Source organism: Xenia sp. Carnegie-2017, unplaced genomic scaffold, assembly GCF_021976095.1.
Source record: "Xenia sp. Carnegie-2017 unplaced genomic scaffold, XeniaSp_v1 HiC_scaffold_25, whole genome shotgun sequence".
NCBI classification, from domain to species: domain Eukaryota; kingdom Metazoa; phylum Cnidaria; class Anthozoa; order Malacalcyonacea; family Xeniidae; genus Xenia; species Xenia sp. Carnegie-2017.
Window position 1 is genome coordinate 2,240,335 of NW_025813488.1, and position 23,065 is coordinate 2,263,399.

A 23,065-nucleotide genomic window follows, 5' to 3' on the forward strand; every position below is an offset into this window, starting at 1 on the left:
CATAACCTTTAAAATTGCTTTCACTACCAGGGTGATACACAGTAGCGGATGTCTGGAGTTCCTCTGTTCTGTTACTCCTGTCCAATTTACTCTCCTCATCTCTCTCCCTTCTTGGTTTACCAATAAATATACGTGCTTTAGAGCTGCGTGAGGCTCTTTCATCATAATTTGATTGTGAACTTGTAGTGTCTTTATGATAAAAACTTGAAAGAGATTTACCTTCGGTGGATGGTGTTTCCATGTTTATTGGTTCTGTTTGGGTTGCTTTGACAGAAGATACGGAGTTGATTCTTTTTTCTAATTGTGTCTTATTCTTGGTATGTGTTTTTTCCCGATTCATTAAATCAACAGTTCTCGATGTTGTGCTCTGTTCTCTTGGGTAAGATCTTAAATTATTGTTTCCATTGTCGGTTTGGTGAATAACCTCTTGATCTGATGCATTATTGCCACGTTGAAAGTATTTCATTTCATTCTCAAACCATTGAATTTCATTAATACTCTCAGCTTCTTTGTAAGCATTTCTTAAAATTACTTCATTCAAACGAAATGGACTGTTTCCTGGGACATAAACAAACTTTCCTTTTATTACAGGCCTTCGTCGATCAAGATGAAACAAGAAACAGTTTACTTTGACTTTATTTGTAATGTTTGCAATGAAAACAATATATCTTTGCAATCCCAAGTTAGGCATGTTATTCCAGACTGTATTTTCGTCACCGTGACTAGGTTTAAACAATCCTATCTTGTGGTGAGAATGCCATTGACCGACGTTACAAAGACCGTGGTTTTTAGTTAAATATGTACCTGCTTTATCAAGATAGTCAACATCCTGTAATAGAAAATGGCAGTAAAAATGAACTATAATATTGTTCTTATCTCAGTTCAGTTTAAGCATTTTGTTTTATGGTTTTACAATGACGCTTATTGCGGCTTAAAAATTACTGAGGTAAACGAGAGCGATTCGTTTAACTATTTTTACTATCTCTTCGACAACTTTATAAAAAGGCTGTTAGCCGATAAAACTTGTACAATTTTTGCTACTTTTTTTTTACAAGACAGAAACAAAGTAACAAGAGGACAAAATAGTGGACAATTATATTATTTTAAATACACAGAAGCATGGCATTATTCTCCGCATATGTTTCTAAAATATATATACTATTAACGTACTATTGAAATTTCAAATAATTAGGTCAAACTAAAATATTTGTTGCATTAAGCTTTTGTAAATTTATATATACAGAGGCACTTATTCGAAACATTTTTTTTGGTGAACATAGCTATGTGATTTTCAAATGAGCACTGAGCATTTATCAATTATACGTTGTAAAAACATTTTATACCTGATAAAACGATGTTTCGCCTCTCCTACATTTCTTCCCAGGACCGACAACAAATTGAATGACTGCTGTCGTTTCGTTCAACCATAACCCAAACAGATCACCGCCAGTTTCGATATTTTCATAATTCATAACCCATTCGTTGATCTGATATCGTTCTCCCTCGTTTATATAAACCGTGAAACTCATGACGAACAAAGGAAGTATTTTTTATCTTTTAGCTCAAGATGATCAACAATAAAAAGTTGCTTTGAATTAAAACATTTTGTTTCGATATCGTTTTAAAAGTGAAAATGGTCTTCCACAAATGAAGCGAGTTCTGAGTATTTTAACAAATGAAAGAACAGTTTCATTATCTCTCTTTGATTACCATTATTGCAATTTTGTACAAAGACAAAACGAACAGAGACGCACTAGTGCAGTAAACGACTATAATTACATTGTACTTTTCCAAGAAGAGAGGCAACGAAAAATGAAAGTAAAAGAAACGAAAAAATTAATACATATCGTTGCATTTGAATGATCATGTTGTATAAACTTTCCATGTGATACTGTAAATTTGCTAAAAAGTCACTGCCTGCGCTGGTTTATGTCTGTTCCTTTTGTCTTTGTACAAACTTGCAATAATGGTAATCAAAGAGAGATAATGGAACTGTTCTTTCATTTGTTAAAATACTCAGAACTCGCTTCATTCGTGGAAGACCATTTTCACTTTTAAAACGATATCGAAACAAAGTGTTTTAATTCAAAGCAACTTTTTATTGTTGATCATCTTGAGCTAAAAGATAAAAAATACTTCCTTTGTTCGTCATGAGTTTCACGGTTTATATAAACGAGGGAGAACGATATCAGATCAACGAATGGGTTATGAAATATGAAAATATCGAAACTGGCGGTGATCTGTTTGGGTTATGGTTGAACGAAACGACAGCAGTCATTCAATTTGTTGTCGGTCCTGGGAAGGAATGTAGAAGAGGCGAAACATCGTTTTATCAGGTATAAAATATTTTTATAACGTATACTTGATAAATGCTCAGTGCACATTTGAAAATCACATAGCTATGTTCACCGAAAAAAATAAGTGCCTCTGTAAGTATATAAATTTACAAAAGCTTAATGCAACAAATATTTTACTTTGACCTAATTATTTGAAATTTCAATAGTACGTTAATAGTATATATATTTTAGAAACATATGCCGAGAATAATGGCATGATTCTGTGTATTTAAAATAATATAATTGTCCACTATTTTATCCTCTTGTTACTTTGTTTCTGTCTTGTAAAAAAAGAAAAGTAGCAAATGTTGTACAAGTTTTATCGGCTAACAGCCTTTTTATAAAGTTGTCAAAGAGATAGTAAAAAAAATAGTTAAACGAATCGCTCTCGTTTACCTCAGTAAATTTTAAACTGCAATAAGCGTCATTGTAAAACGATAAATAAAATGTTTAAACTGAACTGAGATAAGAACAATATTATAGTTCATTTTTACTGCCATTTTTAATACAGGATGTTGACTATCTTGATGAAGCAGGTACATATTTAACTAAAAACCACGGTCTTTGTAACGTCGGTCAATGGCAGTCTCACCACAAGATAAGATTGTTTAAACCTAGTAACGGTGAGGAAAATACAGTCTGGAATAACATGCCTAACTTGGGATTGCAAAGATATATTGTTTTCATTGCAAACATTACGAATAAAGTCGAAGTAAACTGTTTCTTGTTTCATCTTGATCGACGAAGGCCTGTAATAAAAGGAAAGTTTGTTTATGTCCCAGGAAACAGTCCATTTCGTTTGAATGAGGTAATTTTAAGAAATGCTTACAAAGAAGCTGAGAGTTTTAATGAAATTCATATGTTTGAGAATGAAATGAAACACTTTCGACGTGGCAATAATGCATCAGATCAAGAGGTTATTCACCAAACCGACAATGGAAACAATAATTTAAGATCTTACCCAAGAGAACAGAGCACAACATCGGGAACTGTTGATTTAATGAATCAGAAAAAAACACATACCAAGAATAATACACAATTAGAAAAAAGAATCAACCCCGTATCTTCTGTCATTCCTTATGTCGAAGATAAACAATAAACATGAAAACACCATCCACCGAAGGTAAATCTTTTTCAGGTTTTTATCACAAAGACACTACAAGTTCACTATCAAATTATGATGAAAGAGTCTCAAGTAGCTCTAACGTGCGTAAACTTACCAGTAAATCAAGAAAGGAGAGAGATGGGGAGTGTGGGTTAGCCAGGAGCAAGGAAAAATTAAAAACAGAGGAACCTCAGTCATTCGTTATGGTGCACTACGCTGGTGGTCATAGCAATTTTTTAAGTTCACAATCAAATTATGATAAAGGAGCCTCACGCAGCTCTAAAGAACGTATATTTATTGGTAAACCAAGAAGAGAGAGAGGTAAGGAGAGTAAATTGGACAGGAGTAACAGTACAGAGGAACCCCAGTCATCCCCTACTGTGTATTACGCTGGTAGTGAAAGCAATTTTAATAGTTATAACAAAAATATGGAAAAGGATGGAAATAATGCTCATGTGAGTGAAACTAACAGAAAAGACGAGAAACTTCATTCAGCAGGAAACTTTTTACATTTTGACAAAACAAAAAGGCCTACTGAAGAAAAATTGGAGTTTGAAAAAGAAACGAGTAAACACAAGGGGAAAGTGGAACCAGTGTATCGCATTTCAAATGAATCAATGACACGTGACAAGGTTAGTGTTTCTCAGAGCAACAATGCTTACAATGGAGCCGGGAGTTTTAATAAAATTCAAATGTTTGAGAATGACATGAAGTACAGTGGAAGAACCAGTGACTTTTTCGATAAAGCCAATCTTGATAATGTATCAGATCGAGAGGTTTTTACCACAAGCGACAGTGAGAACAACTCCAGACATCTTGTCGAACCAGCCCGAGAGGACTTCGGGGGAGAAAAAGTAAGGGTTATATCAATTTCCCGTCCACCTCAACACGTGCATGATGGTGACAATCACACAACAAGTTTAATGTCAAAGAATGATGAAAAATTCTTGCGTTGCGGTAAAACATTATTCATGAGCAAATTACCTGAAAAGACAAATGAAGTTGAGCACGAAGTTTTTTCGCAGCCATCCAAGGAGCAATTCACAACTATATACCACAATGGACCTCAACCAAGAAGGGAGAGAGATGAGAGAGTAAATTGGACAGGAGTAACAGAACAGAGGAACTCCAGCCATCCCTACTGTGTATCACCTGGTAGTGAAAGCAATTTTAAAGGTTATAACAAAAATATTGCAAAGGATGGAAACAATGCTCATGTAATTGAAACTAACAGAAAAGACGAGAAAATTCATTCAGCAGGAAACTTTTTACGTTTTGACAAAACAAATCCCAGCAATTCAGAAAAAAATGGCTCTGTCTCAACTCGTCCTCACACATCATCTGGTACAATGAATAATATTTCTCAGGACAACTAAATGTTTTTTGTGTGTACTTCTATGTTGAAATTCATGTAGGCGCTGTTGCAATAACACTGATGTCCACTGTGACCAAATCATGGCAATTTTGGTCGAATGAGCTATACAACCTCTTCGCTCTGAATTTTATTATTTCTTTATTTTTTTTTGCAACCACATAAAGCAGGTGGGAGAGTTTAAGCTCATCAGACCAAGTCAGGTAAAATTTTGCATGTATGGCCTCACTGCTAACGTCTGTATTCTGAAAGCTCACTTTCATTCACTAAATGGGGCTTGAAAATCGCCTCATAATTATTCGAAGACGGCGTTTTCACTCCATTGCTTGCTAGATTTGAGACATTGTAGAGAAAATCTTGCCATCAATGAAGATATGAGTTAGCGTGATTTTTATGTCGCACTCACTGAGTGTGTGTGTGTGAGCTTTTAGAATGCGGGTGGAAAGGCTGATTTCCATTTAGAGCAAACTGTCGCGCGAGCGACTATTTGAGATCACTATTGTAAGCTCCCAGTTGTAACAGTTTCACATTGCTGCACACAGTTCAAAAGAAAGTGATCGCAAAAAGTCGATCGCGCGGCAATTTACACTGAATGGAAATCAACCTTAAGTGTTTTAATTAATGGTCGAGCAGGGTCCGGGGCCGACGCTTGAGCGATGATTGAGGTTGGGGGTGGTTGGATATTCATCTATTCATCTGTAACGATTTCTTTTAAATCTGTTCTCCTAATGATTTCTTTTAAACGTGAATTGGATTTCTGAAGAAATCAGTTGGGCACAAGGAATATATGAATATACACCCCCTCAACTAGCGCTCTAGCGGGACGGCCCTGGTAGGTTTGACATTCTCGGCAAAAACTCAGCACAACTTTTCAAATGTTTAAACTTATTACATATTCACACACACGCTATCGTATGTATTCACATATACAATGAAAATAAACGTTATATTTATATATATCACAGGCATGGATAAACGTATTAGAATTATATATAAACTGTCACGAAACAGCAATACAGGTGCAACATAGTTTGAAAAGGAGAAAATCTTCTCCAGATTTGTGCACATATTTCAACCTAGTTAACCATTGCTATAACTGAATTCGACGATGTTGACGTGCTGTCAACAAATATAGACTGTGATATATACAAAACGTCAAAGTCGACTCCCCTAGACACACCATCTAGTAGAAAGCACATTCCGACTGAGATCCAACCGAGTTGTGACTAATAATTTGCTGTGTGTTCTTTTGTGAAAGGTCTTGTAGTTAATAAAGACGGTGCTGCAAATACTGAACATGACATTTTAATGGCGGCTCGTGGCAACTTTTTTGTTCTTAACACAAATGACTTCATACCGTGTATTTATAACTGAACAGACAACGATAAAATGTAATCCACTTGTTAATCATATACATAAGCAGGCTTTCTTATTCACCCGCATACACGGTGAAAATAAACATGAATATTCTTACATGGATGAACAGATTACAAATGTACATATTCTTTCATAAGGTAGCATTTCTGTTGCGAGATCTGATAGTTTCTACAAGAGAAAATCTACTCTTAGTTAGTGCAAATATTCCCACCTGGTCAATCATTGCTATATAACTGGTCAGTGGAATTTATATTCTGTGAAAGATTGTTTGTCTACGTCCGTACGTCGGTTTTTATGAAAAAATCAAACCTTTTTTCACCCTGCATGTATCGTACAATACAAAACTCGATGCCAACTTTGTAAATCTATGATTTTCATGCTTTAATAGTAAGCTTTCCTTTTGGCTAAAATTTGTGGTGTTACATCTACAATGTTCCATTTATTGTTCAAAAGGAAATGCTCCATTAGCCATGGTTTCTTAGCTTTTGTAGAGACAGAGAAGTGTTTTCATTTGACGTCAAAGCACCCAAGCTGGTTGTTTACGTCAAGGTGCCCATATGCTCAACAGAAGAACATGAGCTCAAAATGGGACTTTCTACCAACATGGCAACCAATGAAAACACCTAAAATTATTTGTGTACATCTGTCGCATCGTGCCGTTTTAAATAATAGTCTCTCTTAAGGTACTATTTATGTATTTTGACATTGAATTAAAGGAGTCTTTGCAACACGCTTAACATGTTTAGAAAGTGTAGCAATAAAATGAGCCTGTAGTGAAGGTACATTTCCCACTTCCCATTCTTTGAACAGGTTCATTTTAATGCTATATCTTTTACTACAGGTTTCTTTTATGGTTTATTTTACTTTTACTACAGATTTTTAAAAAATCTTTCTACAGGTCCATTTTATCGCTACAACTCTTACTACAGGTTCATTTTATCACTACAACTCTTACTACAGGTTCATTTTATCACTACAACTCTTCCTACAGGTTCATTTTATCACTACAACTCTTACTACAGGTTCATTTTATCACTACAACTCTTACTACAGGTTCATTTTATCACTACAACTCTTCCTACAGGTTCATTTTATCACTACAACTCTTACTACAGGTTCATTTTATCACTACAATTCTTACTACAGGTTCATTTTATCACTACAACTCTTACTACAGGTTCATTTTATCACTACAACTCTTACTACAGGTTCATTTTATCACTACAACTCTTCCTACAGGTTCATTTTATCACTACAACTCTTCCTACAGGTCTATTTTATTGCTTCAACACTTACTACAGATTCATTTTATTGCTACAACTTTTACTCCAGGTTAAGCAGGTTGCAAAGGCTCCTTTAATTGACTATCAGAACACCTACGATTGCAAACCAATGATGCGACAAATAGACAATATAACTTTACAACCAAGCAGCCATGTATAATGGAGAATGTTCCGCTTTGAACAATAAATGAAGCATTGTAGATGTAACATCTCAAATCTTAGTCGAAATGAAAAGCTTGCATTATTAAAGGATGAAAACCTTAAGTTTACAAAGTTTGCATCAAGTTTTGTATATTGTACTGTACCGGATGAAAAAGAGGTATAATTTTCTTAATAAAAACGCGATATTGACAAAGAATTATCCATACAATACGAAATTCTACGACTGAACTTTGCTTCATTGAGTAGAGTGCTTTTGTTTGCCATCTATGAAGTATATTTTTTTATCAATTAGCACACGATGGCGACATTTACTTCAAGTCTGAAGATGCTCTTCTCAAAGACATAAAGAATAAGAAAAGTTCTTTCATGCATGTTTAAACAAAACAATACGATATGATATTTGCATTGTGCATCCAATCATGTCTGCCAGGCAAGATTAAAACACAGCAAAATTAGACCATTTCTTGGCGAATAAGTACATTGAGTTTTTCAGAAAAAGTGAAAGCTTCCTGTTGCGTTTGCTAGATAAAATTGCCAAAGAAATGTTTACTCAAAATACTGCGATTTTAACGGGAACCAAGTGGAAGCAGATGGAAACCTCTTAAGATACTATTTATGTGTTTTGACAGTGAATTCAAAGAGTCCTTCCAACACGCCTAACATGTTTAGAAAGTGTAGCAATAAAATGAGCCTGTAGTGAAAGTACATTCCCTACCTATCATTCTTTCTATACAGGTTCATTTTACTGCTATAACTCCTCCTACTACAGGTTCATTTTATTGCTACAACTCTTAAAACAGGTTTATTTTATGGAAACAACTCTTACTACAGGATTAGGATTTGTCGTGTTTGTATTCTTATTGTTAGAATTGAATTGATAAAGCTTTTTATCTTGAATACGTTGTGATTGTTCAGTTTCTTTGAATTTTCGTAGTCAGATGTGTTTTTTTAGGTGAATGAAATGGATCTTGGTGATGAGCGAAGCAATGTTGGCATGTGCTGTTTTTAGCTGTGCGGATAGGGTTTGTATTGTCGCTTGAATGTTTGGCGCTTATTTCGTCTTGTAATAATTTGTTCTGCCATTGGCGATAGGCGCTGGAGTTCCGTAAACGACCTTGAAAGGTTTATTTTATGACTACAACTCTTACTACAGGTTCATTTTTATGACTACAACTCTTAGTAAAGTTCATTTTATTGCTTCAACTCTTACTACAGGTCCATTTTATCGCTACAACTCTTACTACAGGTTCATTTTATCGCTTCAACACTTACTACAGATTCATTTTATTGCTACAACTTCTACTGCAAGTTAAGCATGTAGCAAAGGCTCCTTTAATTGACTGTCAGAACACCTATAATTAAAAACCAATGATGCGACAAAAAGACAATAAAACTTTACAACCAAGCAGCCATGTATAATGGAAATGTTCCGCTTTGAACAATAAATGAAGCATTGTAGATGTAACATAGCAAATCTTAGTCGAAATGAAAAGCTTGCATTATTAAAGGATGAAAAACTTAAGTTTACAAAGTTTGCATCAAGTTTTGTATATTGTACTGTACCGGATGAAAAAGAGGTATAATTTTCTTAATAAAAACGCGATATTGACAAAGAATTATCCATACAATACGAAATTCTACGACTGAACTTTGCTTCATTGTGTAGAGTGCTTTTGTTTGCCATCTATGAAGTATATTTGTTTATCAATTAACACACGATGGCAACATTTACTTCAAGTCTCAAGATGCTCTTCTCAAAGACATAAAGAATAAGAAAAGTTCTTTCATGCATGTTTAAACAAAACAATACGAACTGATATTTGCATTGTGCATCCAATCACGTCTGCCAGGCAAGATTAAAACACAGCAAAATTAGACCGTTTCTTGGCGAATAAGTACATTGAATTTTTCAGAAAACGTGAAAGCTTCCTGTTGCGTTTGCTAGATAAAATTGCCAAAGAAATGTTTACTCGAAATACCGCAATTTTCACGGGAACCAATTGGGAGCAGGTGGGAACGTCTGTTGAAACTCACAAATAAAGCGTGTAAAAATTCACAACAGCTTGTCAAGTTTTTATTTATAAAAATAACAATGGATGAAATTAAGTTCGAAGTTTCTGACGACGATAGCAACAGATTATCTTTAAATAATTACCGCTCACGTATTCATACATTTTTATTTATCTTTTACTTTCAAACTGACAGTTACATTTTAAGTATATATATTAATGAATAGCTTTCAATATTATAAAAATTATGTACTTAAGAAGAAAGGTATTATGTGAACAAGTATAGCGAACGCGGCGCTGTATAAACCAGATAGCCCATATAGTTCCATTGAGCTACGAATACTAATCATAAAAAAGACTTTGTAGACAAGCTATTTTTTCGAGCGAATTTTAAAAAGGCAAGGATTTCATTTAATTCGTATGAGATTATAAATAGCATTCAATTTTATGAAAAATAAATGTTTGCCTAAAAAATACATTAACGTATTTACATTATGTTGCATTTAATTTATCTACTGAAAGTACGTACTTTAACGTTTTAAGAAATAATATTGTGCTTGTTTTAGAAGTCAATTATGCAGTGAACGCCAATCAAAAGTAAAACGTGTTACGTCAACTTGCCCGAGGAGAGAGGGGGGAGGGGGAGCGAGTCATAAAATCATTCGTGTTTGCAAATAGTTTGCCTTCGTTTTTGGTCAAAATGCCAAAGAAATTCAACTTTACCATTAGCTTACAACAAAATACTTCCAACCTACCCTTAAACTTCTTATCATAGAAAGATTCTCAAATAGTTAAAAATCTGCAAAGAACTATGCAGCCCAATTTGGTCATCATGGTCATCAACTGTAGACTTAATAGTTGGAATCTAATGTGAAAAAATACAGCTTGAAGGCAATAAATAACAAGAGAACACCCAAACATGACGCTTACTGATGGAGTTCGGCAAGATTCTCGCTTGGCAACAATATTACATACGTCCTTACCCCACCCCCCCGTGGAAAAAATATTTACATAGCTGTCAGTGAGTTGTCTATCAAAATAGCACTTAATTAACGCTAAAAGCTTGCCACAATTAAGGCCGTTAGTAAAAGACAAGAACGCAAGACTTTGAGGACATAGATAACAGAGTGTCATAGCGGAATGCCACGCTAGAGCACGAAGACATCGCAAGGATACGAGGAACGAACTTCAAAAAGTAAGTTTACATTCGTCGACTTGCTTGAAAAACCCAGTTACGATTTTCTTTAACAGTTACATGACTTATTACCATGAGAAATCTTGAGGACGATAAGAATTACAATCAGTTGTTGCAGGGCTTATTGTAATCTAGAATAGATAAATTAGCACCGCGAGATATGTAATGGAGAGATCAAAAATGATGATAGAGGAAAGGCATCGACTTGCACGCACGAGTTTCAGAACATACAACAGTTGTTCTCTCACACCTTCGTTGTTTCATGTCTCTAAGCAGTGGCGGATTATTAATTACGAGGCCTGTAGGCTGAGACAAAGTTGCTGGACTTTAAGTCGGATGTCTATTCCCCTTTCTCTAAGTTCACTCTCTTGATGACATTTGGGTTTATTACGCTCCTTTCCGTCTTTACATTTCCCAGCTTGTTTTTGTAGCTCATAGCATCAACAATAAGGAATAAATTTAAAGTTCAAACTGAGAAAAGCCACTGCTTCGTGAATTATCTGATTATCGTGCATTTGAACAACACATCGCAAGGTTTTTAACAGCATAAATGGTCTAAATTAAGAACATATAACTGGTACGGAATGGCAAAAACTAAAAACTAATTATGTCTAGATGCAACGGCTTCAGCTCATTAGGCCTACTGAGTGATCATAACCTAGAAGAGTTAGAATGTTAAGGAAAAATTATCGTTGAGCCGCTCTCTCGCAGTAAATGCTTGCGACGAACGGAAAATTATAAAGAGAATCGTGTTCTTTAAACTTCTTTACGCGACAGTGTTTTGTGAGAATTGAACTTTATCTCAGCGATAATCATTTCGTACCATTTCAAGATTTTTAAAACAAACCAACGGCATGCCATATAACTTCGTGTCCTATTACACGAAATATACTTTTTCTCTCCTTTCCATAGGAAAAATTCAAAAGAACATGTCAAACAAAAAACAAAGACGTTCTCCGCAGTGCGCAAGGTGTCGATGTCACAACGTTTTTGTCAGCGTGCGTGGTCACAAGCGACGATGTCAATGGAAGAACTGCACATGCGCAAAATGTTTATTGGTATCCGAGAAACGTCGTGTAACCGCTGTACGCGTTGCTATCTTAAGACGAGAAAGAAAGCAAAGGATACTGCAACGGATGGCACCACCCCAAGAATATTACGCCGGGTTACATCACCCGAACCCGTGGGGAATGATGGGACGACAACAGTTTTCGTTTAACGCACCGCGTTTTCCTGGTAACTAGTCTCCCCCTTGTGCGACTTGTTATTTTAGAGCTTATGATGTTTATTTTATGTTTGTAGTGCAAGATGAAATGTTCCTTCGCCACCATCACTTCTACGATCACATGTATCGCAGACATTACCGGGGATTGTACTCCCATCATCATCACGAGAGTTTTCCAAGCCAAGATTCAACGCGTAGAGTAGGCAATGCCGGCCATGCAGACGAAGTTAGCGCTAGGGGTATTTCCCAAAATCTTCGCAACTTTATGAACGAGTACGACAGCTTGATGCAAAAACCAAACAACAACGAATCGTCTGGCAACAAGATGACGTCGTCAGTTTGCAACAAAGTTTCCTTACCATCACGTGACACCTTTCCTGACCTTTACGGCTCTGAGGTGCGAAACATCCAAAGCCAATTAGAAATGTCCAGACTGCCACTTGAGCATGCAAGATTTCGTGGACAAAGATTTTCCCCAAACGATCCTAGAGGTTTACCAGTGATCATAAATGCTCCACATACCATGGTAAATTATACAAATCCAATCGCAAACAAGTGCTCTTGTGGAAAGAACGAATAGCGCATGCGCAGTTTTCTATCTGGATTTACCCGGAGTAATTTTTCCATAGACAACCTCACCTTGTTTGAACAATGAACACCTCGCTGGTATTGAGTAATATTTGAGTAATTTTTGATAGAATAATTGTTAGACAAACGATTTATATAATGTTTTAATACTGTATGGCCGTAGTTTTTAGACTATTTCGAAAGCCATTATAAAAAAAAGATTAGCAGACTCAAAAAAATGAGTCTTGTAGAAATCTGGAATAGACAATTCGTGAAAAAAAGACTGCGTTTAATTTACCCGTATCGAGACCTATTTATGCGTTTTAGATACATAAAGCAAATAAGCATTTCAAATAATGCTTAACTAGTGCTAAATATAAGACCAGTCTTGCTGTCATGTACGGTTTACGTCATTAAAAGAAATTATATCGCTATGACGTCAATGTAATGGGTTTTACGTAATATTTACAATACGAAATATCAATGAGTCGAGTCGAGAGACGATTGTTTGCAGGAATGTTTAAGTACATCGTTGTTCGTCAAAGTTAGGGCAGTTCAACGACCAAAAGACATCCTCGAAGGCCATTTCGGGCTTGATTTAAGAAATTTCATGTAAGTATTCGATGTTGGGGAATGTTTTGAAGGTAAGTACGATATTGAAACGCCATTTCCTTTCGTATGAACGCTTGCTCACGTACGTACAAATGTATGCACAATGCTGTTGTATCGAAAATTTGAGGTTTCAATTTCAATGTGCGGAACAAGCATCATTATACGAATGAGCAAGATAACACGTTCAGGATAAATCTAGTGTTTAGTCGTGAGTAATATGAATGGAAATCATGAAGGTCGATGAAGATATTGCCAAACAGTAAACATCGGATTGATGGCCATGAATGTACAACGCTTTGCGTGTATGTGTTGTTTGATTTTCCTGTATACGTAAGAAATACATAATATGGATGAGTACAAGCGGGTCGAGACAAATGATCGCGATGGAAATCGCGAGAGATATAAAACTGTATATAGTCTGTGCTTGCGGGAAAGAGCCGTTTCACTTTTGTACACTGTATAGCCATGTTCAAATGCATTTTAACGCTACATGCAGCCGTTTCCTAGAAATAAAACGTAGTTATGTATTAGTACATCCTACAAAGAGGAACCTCTTGCTGATGGGATTTAAAATATTCCTTCAGGAATCCACAACATCGGAGAAGATACATATAACAAAGAATGAGTGAGTCAAACCAAAACATTTCCACCGACATTGCCGACACCATGGCCGATACCGATGAATTGTCCGCCAATGATCCGCAGAATCACCGCATACCGAAATGCGCCCGCTGTCGTACACACGGTACGGTGTCGTCTTTGAAAGGGCACAAACATAAGTGTCCGTGGCGGGATTGCGCATGCAGCAAGTGCAAGGTAATCACGGCCCGTCAGCAAATCACAGCAGCCAGAGTGGCGTTGCTAAGACAACAACGAAAAGTTTACCAAGACAGTGGGGTTGATGCAGGTGGAGAGTGGACGGATGAAAAGACAGCAATGGAGACACGACCGTCCATGGTTTCGGTGAACACTACACGAACTCATGAAAATGCCAACACAAACGGAAAACAAGGTAAACAATGTTTGAACTCGTTACGTGGACTTGCTTTCGTTCATGACCAAATTCAAAGAGACAGCACAATAAGTATTTTTAAAAAATATGAACGAGATTTCTTTTGACGCAGTTTCTTTTCCATCCTCGTCCGTGTTCTTCTTTCATTGCGCGTTCATTTTGGGTTTTTTTTTCGAACTCACCATAGAAATGTTTTGTGTAGGTTTTAAAACAGTCATTTTGCTAGAAAAATCTGCCTGCTGGCTGAGCAAAACGCCACTTGCTTGTCTTCGAACAAGAACACTGCGCTTGCTCTATGAACAACGTCACTCATTTTACACACATCCAACTGAAAAACACTGCGCTTGCTCTATGAACAACGTCACTCATTTTACACACATCCAACTATTTATTTAAATTAGAAACGCCAGTTTCCCCCGTGCAAGAACCGAGCTCGTCTGATGACGTCTGCAGGCCACATCGCCTATCTGAAGAAGATACATCATTTCGCGCGATAATCAAAACGGAGCCTGACGACAAGCCTGCGGATGAAAACGATCTTGGACCGAGTCCAGACTCGACCCCAATTCCTCGCCAGCCGAATCTCAAGCGCTCGTATAGTGTCGACTCTCCTTTTTTCTCTGCCGAGACTGGAAAGTGGAATAGAAATTCAAAAAGGTTAAAACAGATCCTTTGGACGTAATGTGCAAAGCCTTTCCATGTCATGGACGCGATGTACTCGAGAGGATACTACAGGGATGTGGGGGGAATGTGGTGCAAGCAATAGAATGTGTTTTAGAGAACGAAGCACCTCATATTTTACAGGCTCCTATACCCCTCTTTCCTAGTCCAAACATTCGACCTCCAATCTTCCCAGGCTACACAGCTCATGGTACAACCTTACAAGGCCCGGGCGAATATGTAAGAGAGGACCACATGCCAATGTATACCCAGCGATCCAAATTGAACCCGCAAGCACTGTTGCCATACGCCACATTGAGGGAAGACGAGTCGCGTAAGGAACGCCCCGGATCGAGATCTGATGGGACGAAAATCTATTGCACGAATTGCGGGCAAAAATTTCGAGAAAATGATAACTTTTGTGGAAATTGTGGACAGAAGATTTAGGAAGGAACTGATAAATCTAGGTTTTACAGAAATGTCATTTTGCACTTGTTGTAGGTATTGGTCTCGATGGATTTGTTAATAATGCAAATTAATCATAATAAATTATTTTAAATCATAATAAATAATAAAGTAGATGAGAATAGTAATAGCAAGGAAGAGATTATAGACTGACGTACTTTTCGACGTGAAGCATTTTTGAATTTTTTAAAGCATTTGTATTAAATACGTAGCTAAGATAATGGCAGTTAACATTTATTACGTTTTGTAGTTAATAAAATGTTATGAAGGTAGCTGTGTAGTCGTAGCGATGAAACTTCCCTACAGCGTATATACTCGCAAAAGAAATGAATAATGATGTACGAAATTGAACCGAAATTTGTATACCCCCGCATTCTAAAAGTTCGCTCACACTTCACATTAATTCAGTGCGACATAAATATCGCGCTCTATCTTATCAACGGAAAAGGCATTTCGCGAGAAATGACAAGATTTTTGCTGAAGTTTTTCAAATCGAGCAATCAGTACAGCAAAAATGCCGCCTTCGAAGAATTATGTAGTGATTTTGAATACCCAATCAATGAGTGTGAGCTTTTAGAATACGGGCGATAGAACCAACGCTTGTATTCTAAAAACTTCATTCACACTCACTGAGTACGACCGTGGGCGGCCCGAAAATCACTTAGTTTAAACAAACGATAACTCTCCCTATTCCATCGTAACAGACCGCGCGCCGCAAACTCTGTATTAATTAATTGCATAAATAGAAAATAAATATATAATAAATAAATATAACAATTTATAATATAATAAATATGTAATTTATACAATAAATACAAAGTTTGCGGCGCACGGTCTCTAACGGTGGAATGGGGAGAGTTCGTTTAAACTATTAAGTTAGCTAAGTGATTTTTTGGGCCCGCCTATGATGCAACACATTAATCGCGCTCCATTAACCGATGGCGAACTTTTTTTGTCGATGTCAAAATTTTTGCTTCAATATTTCAAATCAATCGATGGAGTGAAAACACCATCTTCGTGTAACTTCGAGCAGGATTCAGAAGTAAGATATCGTGTAAAAAATTTTCTGGAAAGTATTAAAGTGAACGATTCGAACCCGGGAGTATCGTTACATGTTTGTAAATGTAGATCGTCCAGGTTAGTAGAGTCCTGAGAAGGACTGTTTTTGTTGTTGTCGACTGACGTTTCGACAACCTTGACTCTGAAGATGACTGCCGCTAAGGTTGTCAAAACGTCAGTCAACATCAACAACAGTCCTTCTCAGGATTCTTCTGACCTGGACGATCTACAAACTAGAAAGTATCAATAAGAGTTATAGCCTTTATTAAATTTAAAAAATAACAAAATGATAACACAAGTATTCGAGGCTCGTTCAAACGCAAATCGCCAAAATCGTAGCTACTGACAAAAAAAAACAGTAAGCATTAGCTATGTACTCGTTCAAAAAATCATGGCTCCGGGACATGTGATGAGTCACGTGTCAAAATCTCGAGTTTTAAACTATTTAAACGTGCTGAAGTTCGCGCGAAGTCGAAGTTTGCTTTCTACAAAGAACTCTGCAACTTTTTAACTTTCGCAGAGTAAAAAGCAAGGAAGTTCAAAATTGCTAACATTGTACTCCGTTACTTAGAAGTAAAAACAACTTTTTTCATTTAAGTAAAGTTACGAAGTGAATTTATTTCGTTATTGATAAACACTGGTTATGAGCTGATTTTTAAACTACACTCAGTGAGTAAACGCGAGCTTTTAAATAAGCAGGCGCAAAGCCTATGGACTGTGTTCCAGTTGTAACAAATATGTGGTCCTCGTAAGCTCCTTATTTAACAATTGCGAAAGAATCTCGGTGTTATTATTCAATAGAAATACAAACAAAGAGTTAATTGCTTCGAAGAAACTAAGCAAAGTGAAAGTGTATCTTCCGCTTTTTACTTCATGATTCATTTCACCAGAGAATTGCATGAAAATGGCGCTGACATCGTGTGGCATTGTGTAATTCTTTCAAAAAAAAAGAAATAATGAAATACATCTCTTAAAATGCCCGAACGGAAAGCCGTAACACGTAAAAGTTTAAATCTTATTATATGATTTGAAGAAATATTTCCCTTGAGCAAAATCCACCAATAGTGAAACTAGCTACATAAGCTTCCCGGGGCACGGAGAGCCTATTTGCTCCGCGTGTACCGAGAAAAAGTCTTGCTTCCCAGAAACTAGCTAACTTCTAACGAAGTGAACAAGGAAGTTCAAACAAAATTCGTGGTAAACATGTCATAAAACACGCTTACTTTTACATCAAATAAATCTAGCACATGACGGAGCGAATGCAGACTGAGGCGATAGGCAATTAGGAGTAGACCTTCGAAAGTACGACAAGAATAAGTTAGAGGTAAGAATTATCGGCGTTTAAAGTTTTTTTCTGAATGCTATTTTCAATGTTGAAAAGATCGTGCGACGGTGTTGCAAACGTCAAGCACTATACAAATAATGTATTACTGAATCATAATTGCAACGCATTTGCTACCCCTGAACAGTCTTCAATAAAACCATTCGTTGTACAGTTTAATGTCACAAATTCACCACGAGATGTTTCTTTCAAAACCAACGAAAAATGCTTTGCAAAGGACTTGTAGCTAGCTGTACGACGTGGGCTGTGCCGAAATTAGAAACGTTTTGAATTTTGCTAGCTTAACCTTTACGCGGTTGCTTTTAGCGCACAATCTAACCGCAAAACCTTGAAACGCTTCAGCGAAAACGTGATTTGGAAAAGTAACTCCTTTTCTCACGGGCAATTATTGAAACTGAATTATAGCTTCTCATTCGAGGCACTTCGATGTCGTACATTGTACCTTGAGATAAAACAGTTACTTGGTTGTGTGACCTGTAATAACTAAAGCTCTCTTCAGCAAGATGTAAATCAGGGATTTTTCCTTTACATCATGTTGTTTCATGCATTTCCGGATGAAAACCCGACATATCTAGTTTTCCTCGTATACGTTCAGTGCACGTGTACAATTTGAGCACGAGCATCGTAAATATTATACAATCACTTGTTGCATTAATCCTTAAATAACTTGTTATAATCGTAATTGCTGGGTCTGCTTTGTAAAAGCTCGCTGACGCGATTTGCTTTAGGTCGAGAAATTTTTTGGTTTTACTCGCTGAATCAAAAGTAGGCATGAGATGCCGCGATTGGGACTAAATATTCGAGACGGATCGGCAAATTTGAAGTGTACGTAACTGCAAAAAGACAACGCAAAACCGCAATTTTTTCTCTAAAAACATCAAATTTTGATTACGTAGCATATGACATCATGGACTTACTGGTTCAAGTTGACCTTTGACCTTTCCTTCCTCCGCAATCGGCGTCAGGTGACTTCCTCCACAATAAACCGCAAACTAAAGAAAATATGTTGATGTCAATTGACAAACGCATTTTTTTTTCAAACAAATATTTCGAACGAAAAATTCATTAGTATAGTAATATATATTCATTCGACAGCTACATTATGATGTTTCATGGCAAGCGTAAAAGTCTTCTGAACGCTTTGAGGCAAATTATCATATCCAGGAGGGAGTTCTGGTACATTGTCAATATTACGAGCTTATGAAGTAATAAAACCGTCTAACGCCGTAGCCAAATAATTGTGGTTTTTTGCCCCCAACAGCTTATAATTAGCATCTTTCCTCTAAGTTTTCCGCAAGTTTTCTACAAAACGTCTGATACCCGATGAAATTTGATGGGGGAGGATTGATAGGCAGCAATAGCAGCAATTATTAGGTATAAGTTGGACATCCTTCATTTGTAAGGAAAGGTACTTAAAAACAATAATATTTCCGGCCTTCGATCTCAGTCTTACAATCTTTTCAAACACAGCAAAACCTTAAAAGGAGAAGCAATTTTTTTCGTCTGCACTCCCACAAAACAGATAGAACAAACACAAACAACTCGATTCCTGAGGCCGGAAGTCGCATTGCAAAAAAACATAAACAGGCTCTTGAAAACAGGACATGACAGTTGTCATAAAAGCTGGACTAATTGACGTCATAAAATAGTTTGCACATCATATAAGTAGACGAAGGTAAAAGCGCAACAAGTCAACAGTTGACGCACAATCAAGCAAATTAACGACGAGTGGAGGCTTATCTGAACCACAGGACACGGCATAGAGTTGAAGGTTAGCAATTTATTATACTTCTTTGATAAATTTAGAAGAAACAATTGGTATATATTTAATATTTCATTTTCAAATTGGGATGCTATGTTTACTTAGGTTAAAACACGCGGATTTGAGATAACGATCATTGTTACAGTAAACTTCTTGGACTCGACTACAATACCATAATAAGAATATTTTACTTGTTGGACAACACAACGATACTTAACATACACAAATAGCCCAAACTCTTTTTGCAATTTTGGACACTTACTTTACAGACGGTATTGTTTCACAGACTAGCCATCTTCAATATACATCAAATACATTTTCTACTAAAATTCTTTCGCTGTTGCACCATCATAAACAAGCATTAATTAAAACCGCTAATAACAATCTATTGACGTCATTCTCCTAACTGCGTGGGCGCGTTTAAACATTGTTTACTCGTCAATCTTGTTTGTATGAACAGTGATCAGTTTCAATTTTAGTTTGCGATGAAATGGATGACGGCCAGTACATAGCACGTCATATTTTCGTTATTAAACAGTTCTACCTTAAAATATACAAATTATTAAATAGTTTAATTTGTTTATTTATAGTCTGTTAGTCTGCTACACGGCCTTAACATCTTTGTTATTACATATCCTATTTAATTATGCGTTATTATACAACATAGAAACGTTATTACACAACATAGACACGTTATTATACACCTTACCTCTTCATAGTTATTCATGTTGCTCAATCATATATTTGTTATTACACAGAGTCGTCCTATGATACAGAGCTTATTACATAACATTATTTCATGCATACTCATCCTTTTCGGTCATATATAGTTTATTACACATTTCGCAATTTAAATTTATTTTCACAGCTTTCACTTCTAAATGTAATTCAAGCTAGGTACAACCATTGAAAATGCCTACAATCTCTCTTTATTCATCCAAGAACAAGTTATTTCATATTTTGCTTATCCTAAATTGGCTACAAATGAAACGCCATCAATTTATACGTAATCTAAGGTCGAGTACGCCTATTCATCAAACCCAGAATCATACCTGTATATCGTGCTTAATAGCACGGCGAACAACAAAAGTTGCAAAACTGCTATTACATAGCGCGCGCGTATCATGCCGTAAAAACTGCTGTACAAATGGTATCGACTGCTCACATCGGTAAGAATTTTTGGAACATTTTAGATTTCGGGATACGCATGCCTTGCATAAATGCAGAAAAAAAGGGAAAAGAGATCTCTAAACACTCGGATATTGGTGTAACCTTTCAGCCCATCACAAGTTCATCGAGAATAATTAAAACGAGCAGCATTACCTCGCGACTAGACACTTCAAGTACTTTCAGTGGGGGTGAAACTTAACATTATTTGCATACCATGCGAGTGCCAAGAAAGCAACGAAGAAAGCGCCGATTAACTGAACTGCATTTTCATGAACTTTTTACGCATTGACCAAACATCATTCGAGCATCGTTCCAAATTCGTAAACTTTCAAGCAGTTTTAACTTTTCATCCTAGTTCCCTTCTCTACCGCAGAACGTGCGTTATTACACGCACAGAGACACACTTTAACACTTCATATTAAGCATTTACGGAAAACCGCTGTGAAGTATGTACGTACGTACTGCCGAAGAGGGCTCTTTGTCTGAAGAGTTACAAAACACAAATATTCTATGTAAATTAGAACAAAAATTCACGAAGAACGCCCTGTAGTTTTCGAGAAAGATCCAATTTTTCAGTTAGGGAATCGCAAATCAGTCTTGGTGTTTTTGTAGTGACGTTTAGAATGTAATTTAAAGGACTCGATCAACTGGGATGATGTCATTACGTAAAACACAAGGTGATTAAATCATAGGGGAGATTAAAGGACAAACGTTGTCAATTTCGGACTTCGCATACGTTAGTATCAAGTTACAGTTGTGTAAATTTTTATCGAAAATATTTTGATAACAAATAACTCATCATCTTTCGTCATACTGATCGAGCGTGTCGTTCACATTTCACCGATGCACAATTCCAGTCGACGTAAAATGTGTCTTTAAGCATTTCATCGTGTATGTCAAAACCATTTCCTTTGCTCTCACTTCAAATTCGTTAGTTCCCCATACATTTTTCAACGTTCTACGGTCGAGGGCACAAATCATACAACAGCCGCGTGTATGGCAAATTTCAAAAGTTTTCCTGTAATTACATGAAATAAACAGCAATTACTCTCATCGAAAGGAACAAAAAGCTCGCCTCGGAATTCGTAATGGCGCCTTCGAACGTCACTATGACGCAAAGAATGACGTAGCAAGGACATCCACACTCTTTTTTTATCTTGCATAGAAATGTATACTGTGCAAAACAACCGTCTTTCAGACAATGTAAAATATACTTGGCTTCGTAAATTGCCATTGATTTTTTTTCTGGAAGATACCAAGTATTATTGCGAGCGAAACATGTGGACAAATTTCGAACGAAGGTTCTCGATTACAAGTTTATAGTAAAAAAAACGAAAGCTGCTTAGCGTGGACGATAAAGCCTTTTAAACTTTTCATATGTGTCGGAAGAAGACGTTGACATAAAGATATTTTGATATTTGTGAAGGCGACATCGTCATTTGAAAGGTACGGTGTATAAGACACACAAAATTGCTTCGAAGCAAACGTCAAAGGATCAGTATTGAATGCATATAAAATATATAAAAACAAAATTTGTGGACATATTACATACACCAAGGAAGAGCTTGTCTTAAAATATCCGTGTCCATTGGCTTTCAAGTTTTAAATCGTGTCGTTTTTTCTCTGCCTTAATAAAAACGCCGTAACAGTATCATGTATTTTATATTACAATATGTTATGTCAAAGTAAATAGTAAATTCTGATACATAAAGGAGACAGGTTTTGTGAATAAAGCATGACGACAATGATAATGAAGATAGTTGAAACAAGATGCAATTTGTGCATTATTATTTTTTTGGCTACCTCCTCCGCATTCCACATATCTTACATGCTGTAACATTTTTCAAACATCAAAATGTATTTCACGAGTTCGTTGATATTCATATTACATAATATATTAAATATATTATACGTTCATTAAGAAATATCTTGTTCATAAAGTTGGCAATCATAGTTACACAGCTTCGTGATTATCTACGGGGCCCAGTTTTAACACGAGGCAGGATTGCATTTTAAAAAACACACATTTATTTTATTTGCGAATGACACATATAACCAAAATTGCTTATTGCCTTACACAGTTTTGGTTAACATAATACAGAGTACCAAATATCAACAAAAAAGGATAGATTAGTGCCTTGCAGTCGTGCGTTTAATTTGCATGGGATACATACATAGTCTATTGAAACTAAAATACATAACATGTAGATTAAGTAACAAGGTGCCATTTATAAAATTCATCTTTCTGCATATTTGATGTGCGAGACATGTACCATATTTGACTTATTTTCTTAATGTGCTCGTGTAGGTTGCAAGATGGGACATCTTGAAGCATTTAAAACACGATAAAAC

General features: G+C 36.3%; 4 protein-coding genes across 11 annotated transcripts in view; 3 read left to right on the forward strand and 1 right to left on the reverse strand.

Annotated features, from left to right (window-relative positions):
* LOC124453199 overlaps positions 1-23,065 on the reverse strand; it is a 43,571-nt gene that overhangs the window by 5,681 nt on the left and 14,825 nt on the right. For 2 of the 7 annotated variants that reach the window (XM_047003960.1, XM_047003965.1), the window contains exon 2: positions 18,699-18,773. In XM_047003960.1, the coding sequence (XP_046859916.1) occupies positions 18,699-18,773 (75 nt within the window). Of the gene's footprint in view, positions 1-6,102; positions 6,373-18,698; positions 18,774-19,805; positions 21,738-23,065 lie in introns of those variants that run through there. The other 5 variants (XR_006951018.1, XM_047003963.1, XM_047003964.1 and 2 more) reach the window with 5 other exon arrangements.
* LOC124453209 (doublesex- and mab-3-related transcription factor 1Y-like) lies at positions 10,695-13,079 on the forward strand. Its single transcript, XM_047003978.1, has 3 exons — positions 10,695-10,839; positions 11,752-12,075; positions 12,142-13,079. Exons 2-3 carry the CDS (start codon positions 11,769-11,771, stop codon positions 12,642-12,644), a joined length of 810 nt encoding a protein of 269 aa, XP_046859934.1. The 5' UTR covers positions 10,695-10,839; positions 11,752-11,768; the 3' UTR covers positions 12,645-13,079.
* Positions 13,101-15,328, forward strand: LOC124453210 (doublesex- and mab-3-related transcription factor A1-like). Of its 2 annotated transcripts, none has more exons than XM_047003980.1 (3): positions 13,101-13,243; positions 13,828-14,255; positions 14,657-15,328. In XM_047003980.1, exons 2-3 carry the CDS (start codon positions 13,865-13,867, stop codon positions 14,935-14,937), a joined length of 672 nt encoding a protein of 223 aa, XP_046859936.1. In that variant the 5' UTR covers positions 13,101-13,243; positions 13,828-13,864; the 3' UTR covers positions 14,938-15,328. The 2 variants fall into 2 exon arrangements, with proteins under 2 accessions (XP_046859936.1, XP_046859935.1); XM_047003979.1 differs by having other exon boundaries at positions 13,111-13,275.
* LOC124453198 (doublesex and mab-3 related transcription factor 3, truncated-like) overlaps positions 19,434-23,065 on the forward strand; it is a 20,397-nt gene continuing 16,765 nt past the window's right edge. Inside the window, exon 1 of the mRNA XM_047003954.1 lies at positions 19,434-19,552. The gene's annotated coding sequence lies outside the window, so the exon portion shown is untranslated. The remainder of the gene's footprint in view (positions 19,553-23,065) is intronic.

What these genes read in the sequence shown, in the direction of transcription:
- LOC124453209 (XM_047003978.1), top strand. Translation starts at nt 11,769, where the DNA reads ATGTCAAACAAAAAACAAAGACGTTCTCCGCAGTGCGCAAGGTGTCGA. An exon ending in TAACGCACCGCGTTTTCCTG is followed by an intron (nt 12,076 to 12,141) that starts GTAACTAGTCTC and finishes TTATGTTTGTAG; the next exon opens with TGCAAGATGAAATGTTCCTT.
- LOC124453210 (XM_047003980.1), top strand. Translation starts at nt 13,865, where the DNA reads ATGAGTGAGTCAAACCAAAACATTTCCACCGACATTGCCGACACCATG. An exon ending in CAACACAAACGGAAAACAAG is followed by an intron (nt 14,256 to 14,656) that starts GTAAACAATGTT and finishes TATTTAAATTAG; the next exon opens with AAACGCCAGTTTCCCCCGTG.